This window comes from Coenobita brevimanus, chromosome 97 (genome assembly GCF_032717465.1).
Source record: "Coenobita brevimanus isolate Jiangsu-jjx chromosome 97, ASM3271746v2, whole genome shotgun sequence".
Taxonomy (NCBI): domain Eukaryota; kingdom Metazoa; phylum Arthropoda; class Malacostraca; order Decapoda; family Coenobitidae; genus Coenobita; species Coenobita brevimanus.
In genome coordinates, this window is record NC_137050.1 from 35,634,749 (window position 1) to 35,643,935 (window position 9,187).

General features: G+C 41.8%; 1 protein-coding gene across 1 annotated transcript in view; it reads left to right on the forward strand.

Annotated features, from left to right (window-relative positions):
- LOC145413654 (uncharacterized) overlaps positions 1-9,187 on the forward strand; it is a 332,513-nt gene that overhangs the window by 313,278 nt on the left and 10,048 nt on the right. Inside the window, exons 11-12 of the mRNA XM_080283312.1 lie at positions 3,503-4,123; positions 4,569-5,058. Of these exons, the coding sequence (XP_080139438.1) occupies positions 3,503-4,123; positions 4,569-5,058 (1,111 nt within the window). The remainder of the gene's footprint in view (positions 1-3,502; positions 4,124-4,568; positions 5,059-9,187) is intronic.

Here is a 9,187-nt window from a genome sequence, read left to right on the forward strand (position 1 = left end):
AGAAATGGATTTAAAAACAAATTTGAGACACTCGATAAGGATAAAATTGAAAATGTACAACAGCAGATACGAAGATACAGTGTGAGTCAATACTCCCTGAAAATAAACTGCAGAGGAAGGACATATAAAGTAGATTTTAAACCAACTGTGAAATAGTACAAAGTATTCTGGTTGTGAAATTACAGAGTTACTTTAGTGAATAATGAACAATAAAGTTATTCTCGTAGGAAAAGAAAATAGCGAGAAATTGTTGAAAACCAAAAAGATATACCCCGGGGTCCCAAACAAAGACACGACAGAAGAGAAATACAAAAATAATCATTCCAATTTCCAGCCGGCTTCTATGGACTGCACACACAGAATATATTTGCAGCGGAAAGTGAAACGGAGGGAACATGGAATACTGGGAGAGATAAAAGCTACATTTCCTGAACGCCTGATAGCCCTCGAATGGGAGAGAGACAGTAAATTGGAAGATAGTGTTGTAGATGCTGGCAGATACGTATGATTAAAATAGTATAACAAGGCATAACTAAAGAAGGAAATCTAGTTTAACTTGTGAAAGAAGAAAACCAGCGTACAGTAAGTTAAAAGAGAAATTAGCGTAACTTAGGAAGGATGTGTTTGGTAAAAGGGAGTAAGAAAGTGACTCGGGACAAAGGGAAGGCGATCTAATGTGAATGAAAGAACGGAAAAAAAACAGTAATGAAGAAATGAAGGAAGGTAGAAAGGAAAGACTAGTGAAGGGAAGAATCATGAAAGGTACAAGGAAGGAAAAAAAGTGCAGGAGGCGAGACTAAGTAAATGGAGTGGGTTATACCAGCAAAATATTCGTGTGGTTTTCATATCTGGTAATAAATTTGACTGCCTCACTCTGCCTCTCCCCAGTTGTTACCCTGGTAGTGCAGTTCCCTGTCTCTCTGTCCCTGCTTGTTAGCCTAGATGCATTCAGCCCCTTTGCCACGAGAAACGCCTCCCTGAGCTGAACGATTTCGTCTGGCGCTAACAAGAGCTCGATATCCCCTTCAGTCGGAAGGCGTTTTTTTGTTTTTTCCATTGTATCTTTGTTACTTGCAGGCAATATTTTTCGGCTTGTAGGAGAGGCCTTTGGAACTGGAGGAGTTAGGTAATCAGCATTATCACTTTCACCACAGGGGCGCTCTCAAACTGAATATAAACGTGTGGAGACAGAAAGAACAAATGTAACACGTAAGATTAAAGCGGGTAGAAAGGCGTCATGGCACTGCAAGAGTTAATGGAGATTTATTCATAATCTCTGCTCTGTAATACGAATTGCCTTTTATATGAATTCTTGTGACGGCGACAAGGACGTAGTAAGAACGTGTTATCATAGTGATCAGAAGCTGCTGCGTAGTACTTACCACTGCGAGAAATCCCTCTGTGATTTGACTGAAATTGTCTGCAGGTAAGAATACAGTAAAAAAGCTTCATCTTACTGATAGAAAGGATGGAGATTTTTTTTTTTTGTATGTCAGCAGCCAAAATGATACGAACGGGTGTCATTGTACCGAAAGGGTTCGTGGAGATTGTTCTGTAACTCATTCACTACGAGAAGTCACTCTCGACTCATTAGGGCCCATCGTCCGCAGTTGAGGACGCAATATTACATTTTCAAAAGTTAATTAAGGAGGGACCCAAAAGTTTGAACCTACGAGTTTTGCGGAGGGCGATACGCGAACTACCTTTCCAGCAAAAGCTCACACGCAGAAACCGTGGGCAGGAACGAGTTACCTGAATAAAACTGTTGGACGTAACTGGAGTAAAAATAAATGTCTTCATACCGAAGGAGTTATCAGCAATAATGTAGCCTTTATCGTTAGGTATGCAGTTATTATCATGGTAATGGCCGTATATCGATCTGTCTATTGCAGCGTCAGGCAACAAATAATTAAGTAGATACTGAGGCAGCCATCCTAGTCTGAAATGATGAACTGCGCTTCCTACTGAAACTGGGTATGCAGTATCTCAAGGTATGATGTATATGTTACATTCTTTACGTGGTCCCAAGTAGTCCCCCCCCCCCCTTTTTTTTTTCATTATATCACTGAGTATACCCTCTTCTATGACGTTGATTTGTGTAAGTTCTTCTCAGATATACTTCTCACAGAATTCCCGCTCGTAGTGTATGTTCCTGTGTTATTTATGGCATTTATTCCTGGTGTCATATTTCCTCACATTAGACCCCATGTGAAAAGCTTGTGTTCTTCGGAGACCACTGACTGTTACATTCCCTTATTATTATTGCCCACAAGAGCACCAGACTCCCTCATCTTGACCTTGGAGGCGACTGACCCTGTGCCCTTATAATATGGAAACAGTAGTCTTCCAGCTTAGGTCACAGTGCCACTTTCGAGGTCGTATTTAAGATCGTGTTGGAGGCCTCGTAGCACCTCTTCCTTGGCGATTTATTTTTCATATTACACCCCAACATTCTCTTCTGTGAGACTGATGTCGCTTTAATTCCGGCACAGATTGCATCAGTAGCATACAGGACGATAATAGGTTTAATATGCAAAATAAATCGCTAAGGAAGAGGGTTTTCGAAGTCACCAAAGCTTCGTAGAATACGGCCTTCACACTTATTCTTAAATATTCCTCTCTGACAGATGTCACTGTCCCCCATCCCTCATATGGCAGTGTTTTTCTGGGTGTAGTTCACAACCCAACAGTGTGATCACATGGTGTGGCACCTCGTGTACGACAAAGACAATTTTATGTATTGCTGCACAATACAGTATATATATATATATATATATATATATATATATATATATATATATATATATAGTGAGTTTTACGTCAGGTACCCCTTTTTTGGATAAGGGCCAAGGCGTTGCCCCCGGGTAGAGGACTTTGGTTTGGAGCGTGTAGCATTTTATGACCGGATGCCATTCCTGATGTCTACCAATGACCCTTGGGTGGATTCGATCCTCCGACCCTTCGGTCAGAGCGGAGCGCTCTAACCCACTGAGCCACGGCTGCTACATTTTATATATATATATATATATATATATATATATATATATATATATATATATATATATATATATATATATATTACACACACACACACACACACACACGAGTATTTGCGGTATATTTGTGTGTGTGTGTGTGTGTGTGTGTGTGTGTGTGTGTGTATGCAATCAGAGACTCAAACATCTTCCTGGTTTTGTCTAAATATTATTTATTTTAAAACTAGCGAAACGACCAAAGTTTCAGCTGGTTGTCTGATGTTCAGGACTCCCGTGTCATGGTAGTACAGTTATTCAGAATCTTACACTAGGTACTGAGAGCGCATAAATAGTAGTAACAGCTGCTGCCCCAGGCTCAACTGGACGAGAAACCAGAGGCGTGCTTGAGTCCAGTCACTTCAACCGGGCATTCCCTTTCTCTGTTGAGGTGAAATATAAAATAAGAAAAACACTGCCATATGTTGCCAGTTGTGTGCCCGCCCTTATGCTGTGTGTTGTTGTGTCAGGTGGCGCTGCATGTGTCGTCCGGCCTGCACACAGCCCACGATGCCGTAGACTCAGTGCACCAGAAGCTGAGGAAGACAGTCAGCGATATATCCTCCTCCCTCCGTTCATCCCCATCCTCCTCTACCATGGCCCCTTCCTTTTCCTCCTCCTCCACCATGGCCCTCTCCCCCGCCTCCTCCACCACTACCACCACAACCACCACAACTACCACTGTCGCAACCACCGCTACACCTTCTTCTACCATGTCTTCTCACTCAGTCACTGCTACTCCTCCCCTCACTACCTCCTCCTCCCTCGACCTACCTAGGAGATGTCCTCCGGAGGAAGGGATGCGGAGAGGGGGGAGTGTGGGAGGAGGGGGTGTCAGCGGGAGTGTGGAAGAAAGAAAATACCAAAGGCAAGACTTAATCCGAAAGAGACCAGAAGAACTAGAGAGTGAGAAACCGAGACTTCAGCATCAGCAGATACAGCCACATCAGCCACAGCTGCAACAGGCACTGGCCACAACCACAGCCGCCAGCCCCACAACCACAACCACCACCATCATCCCAGCCATGGCAAGAGCTCAGGCAGTTTACAAGAGTGGCTCAAAAGCAAGCATAGGAGAAACTGAACTTAGGGTGAGTATGACTAATTCGTATGTGAAAATATTAATTGACACGAATGTTGGGGACTGATATAAGTTATATTATATCGCAATTTGTTTGTATGCAGTACTAGATACAGACTGTAGGACCTGTGTAAAAATTACTGTCTGCATGAACTCCAGTCTTCTTGTTCGGGTATGTGGCTACAAAGAGTCATTTGATACTGTGGATGTTACCGAGATGTTCATGGAGCTACATTGACTACAGAATAGGTTACTTAATGATACACGTTGTGCTGCCTAGATACGGTCATGTGAAAGTACTCTGAAAGTTCTTTGTATTTGCAAAATTATATGAAGATAAAATTAGGTTTATGCAGCAGTTCACCTGGAGAAAGATGTATATAGGTAAATAGATTATTATTGTTTCATACCTGTCTTTTTGTGATGTGTAAGCTAAAGGTTGGTAATGACTTCAGGTGGAGGTGAGGACGACAGGCATGCCTCAGGAACAGACCAGCCCCAGCACAGGCCAGGTTCACGTGCAAGGTCAGGTGCAGGTGCAGGGTCAAGTCCAGAGCAGGGGTGAGATGGGCGGTGGGCGACGAGTGTCTCCCTTGCTGGGCCATCAGCGGTCCGGCCGTGCCAGTGGCACAGACTCATCACTAGACTCCGACCAGAGCTACGAGTATCCCCCTCCTCGACACCCCCTCACAGTACCACCACCCCTCACCACACACCACCCTACCCTCCTCTCACCCACACAAGCCCGCCCACACTCGGGGCGGGAGGTGCTGTACGGGACGGGAGGGCGGGTGGGTCCAGTGTCCAGAGACACCTCCCTGGATAACCTTACCTCCTCTGTCACATCCTCAGATTCATCCTCACAGGAGCTGGATTCTCACAGTTCAGAGCCCCCCGAGGACCCTCCAGACCCCCCACCCAGGCCCTTCCACAGCTACTCCTCAGGTGAGTGAGTCAACGAGTGCGGCAGTTAATTTTGCCCGGTAACCTGACTTGGTTGCTGAGTTGCTTATTACAGTACTTTCTTTATTTTCCAGTATACACTGTTTCTGTCTGTAATTTCATACTTCTGATTTAATTCTTTGTTGAGTAGTGGAGCTTCTCGTTTGCTTTATAATAATTTGAAGAGTCTGTTGTTAATACCAGAATGGAAATCACTTGTTTTCGTGAGAAGTTGTACAATGCAAACCCTGGCCAAGGAAAACCTTACTGGCATTTTGATCAGTATTACTTGGGCATCACTACCTATGACAAGTGCCGTACACCACGCTTATTTAACACTTGTATAATCTTCGTCCACCAGGCAAACATTTTTTCCTCTTGTCAGTCCTTCGCCGTTTTGTATCTATTGTGTGTACAGTTGTCTGTTTTGTAGTGAATGTTAAGGGTGATAAGCACAATGTATATATTTTTCTTTAAGAATTGCTGAAGATTCAGTGGCCTGAAGTAGAAGAAATCAACAAGAGTCCAAAGGATCTTAAACAAATAAGCTTCAAAATAGCAGAAATAATTGCAAACATGAGAACAGTCTTTATTTTCTAAAGACAAAATGACTCATCACGTTGCACAGTACTTTGGAAAATGTGTGAAAATAGAATCTATGATGAACCTTAGGAACAATAAGAATGCAGGAGGATCCCAGTAACTTCTTCGACTTATGGTATTCCATTTTGAGCTGTTTGTGATAAGAAATTTACTGCGTAATTCTTACCTAATGGCATGTTTTTGCAGAGCTCAGTGAAGGTGTGGAGGGTAGTTCCACAGACATAATCTTCAGTGCAAGTACAGGGTGTTCATAAAACGTCATAATAATTATTATTAATTTTATTCAGTCTGTACAGATAATATTATGGAGCTTAAACTGCCTGGAACGTCAGTTTTGGATGATATGATTCGATAACTAAAATGACACAAGTATAATATGTCCATATGCACATTGTGGGTGGCTGGAGCCACACTTGTAAGAAAAATTTCTTGGTAAGCTTTTGCAGTTTCTTAGTAGCCTTCAGATCATGTGATACTGTGGTCAATTGAGGAAAGTACACTGAATTAAAAAAAAATATTGGTGCTCACTTCATGCGAAACACCCTGCCACCAATATACAGTAACTGTTCCAAATTGCCAAATGATTCTGCATCAAACTAGAAAACCTGCTTTCCTGAAGATACCGGTACCATATATCGTCTGCTTGTGACGTGTGTTTAGTATTAGACCTGCTATCATGTACACAGTCAGATGACAACAGCTTAATCTTTTCGGGACATCACGCGTTGTTTTATTCTAATCGCGTGTGTGTATTGTCTTTAACCCTGAGAAGAAAATCCTCATGTATAAGATGAGGTGGCCTTGGGATAAGGACGTTTTATGGACACCCTTTAGTACATTAATTGCAATATACCAGTGTTTTTATTTGCCCACAAAGTATATTTTACTTTTTGTTTAGTCTTCGGCTAAGGGATCCTCGTTTATGTTTTTTCCTGTGTACAATGCCATCTGTAGACCAGACGCTGAATTTAAACGATCTGTGATGCAGGACTTACAGAGGGTTACTCTGGCTTGAAACAACATATTACTTCTTGTTTTTCTGTCTTCACAATTCCACTCTTAAATTGCGTTATTATATGGCTACTTAACCAGTGATTTGCGAAGACTGTCAGATTGCAAGATGAAATTCTGATTAGATTTCGTTTACATTTTTAATCACACTTCCCCTTTTTCTGTTGTCTCCCTTTAATCTTAATGATCGCCATTATAATGGGATAAGCTTGATATAATCATGAAGTTTTTTGGACCTTAGCAATATTTCAGTGTCTGCACATATCATTAGTTTTCCAGTGATCTGGCTTAATGACATCTCAGACTTCTCTTTGAATTTTTCTGTTATCCTTTCCAATTATCACTCATGCCAGCTCAGATGTGAGTGATTCACTTGCTAACCCATCTCTTCTCTTTGCTATTTTTCAGCGCCCTTTGCTCGATCCACCAGTGAAGAATCCAGCTGCTCTAGCTCTTAAAAACAAAGCAAACTTAAACAATTCCACAACTCTAAATACAAAAATACAAAAAAAGCAAAAAAACTCTTCCTGTCGAGAAACTGGCAACTCTTGTGTAAGTGTTCCCAGCTTCCCCGATCTTGTGTTGGCTGGCGTGGCTCAGAGGGGCGACAGTGAAAGGGTCAGAGAATATAAGAAAATCATTATCTGGTATATTATGTGGCTATATTTCATCTGCCTACCACTTTATCTTTCTTAATAGCCATGAAGAATGATAACAATAGTGTGAACGATGAGTATACTGTTGAAGCGGCCTCTCCGAGGTAACTATGGCTGTAATAGATGAAAATTAGCTCATTATTTGATTTTTGAAAAATAAGATATCAAGGCTTCGTTTTGGTATTGCTCCCAGACACTATCGTTATGATAAAGGCCAACACAATGTGTGTTGTAGACTGCGCTTCTCGCTGGAAATTACAAAACCGTGATCTTAATAAGATTTCATATTTAGCTTTTATATGGTAGTTTACATATGAATGGCAGGACAGGTTTCTTTTTTTAGCTTCTTCAGTTTTCTCTCGCCTGACATGTCCTACTTTTTTATCATGATTATTTGTGTAGCAGCAGGTCAGTGTTTTCAAACAGTTGTATGTAGTGTAAAATTGTGAGGTTCTTCTGTGTATTCAGCCCAATAGACACGTTTTATGTAGGCACAATGGCAGTTCGTCTGGGTTAATGACAGTTCAGTTGGATGGTGCTGAAACTGCACTATTAACAGAAACTGGTGGCTTGTTGGAGACTAGGAGTGTTTTCCATGGCTGTGGTGTCACTGCCAAGCCAGCGATGAACACAGCTGAATACCGAATGAATAGATGGTATAGCCCAGGACCAGAGTAGACGGATCTGTTAATTTTTCCCTGTTGATTTGGATGAGAGAGAGAGAGAGAGAGAGAGAGAGAGAGAGAGAGAGAGAGAGTTGTATATTGCACTGACTTGGCTTGACGATTTCTGTTAGGGGTGTCATGTGATTTGTTCAGCTTTAAATGTACTTTTACTGGAAATGAATGTTCAAGTTATGTGTGTCACAGTACTCAGGTCTTACGGTCGCATTAGCGGTAAGGACACCCCGTCAGGAAGTTCACCTGTAATAGTTATATCACTGTTCATGAATGACAGACTGTTTTAACTGTTTAGATTCTTAGAGCAACTGATGAAACATTGAAGCATCAGTACTCGCACATATGCTCATTGTTCTTTGCTTGAGAGGACACTTCTTGTTAAACAAGTTAATTATTTTTGAGTCTCTTACACTACTTTCATGTGATCCAAATCCAGTTAGTTTTAACCAGTCCTAGCACGGTGTCTGATTGATTCAGATGCTCATGAACTTATTGTCAAGGAACATACAGAGCTAGGTGGGTTAGTGCTTTCGTGATTGTCAAACAACCAAAACCTCCCAAAAATTCTCTGTTCTGTGGTTTGTGTTGCGTGTGCACTTTTACTGAAGTAACAGAAGTCGGCTTCAATAGGGCAGTGAGGAACATAAGGTCGCCAAATATTTAACCCTTTCTTTTCACTTTCTTTCCCTGGATAACATTCCCAAACTATGAGAGGCCTGGTATATTTCTGTGCCTAGATGGTTCTTTGATGTGATGTGTAAGGGAAGAAAGTGACTGACATGCCTTCAGTGTGAACCAGATTCAGTGTAGTAGTCTAACTTTTGTCCTTGACCACTGTAACCAATGAAATAATGTCTAGAGGGAAATACGAGGGAGGGTCAGAATGTACCAAGATTTGTTAAAAGGATTCTGTGACCTGTATTTATTGTTGCCTTAATTGCACGCTTGGTATTAACTTGCGTTTCTTTCTCTCTCTTTTTGCGTAACGGAGAGGGGCTGCCAACTGATGCATTCTCTTTGACCTCGGCACGAGCTCTGGCGGTCACTCGGGTAGACTGTGGTTGTGATTTATTCAGGAGCGCAATTAGGACAGACCAGCTTACTTCCTGTTAGCCTTGTAGTTACTGGTAGTGTTGATGGTTGTATATTTGCAGGATGTTTGTACATCCTTCAGCCCCAGCA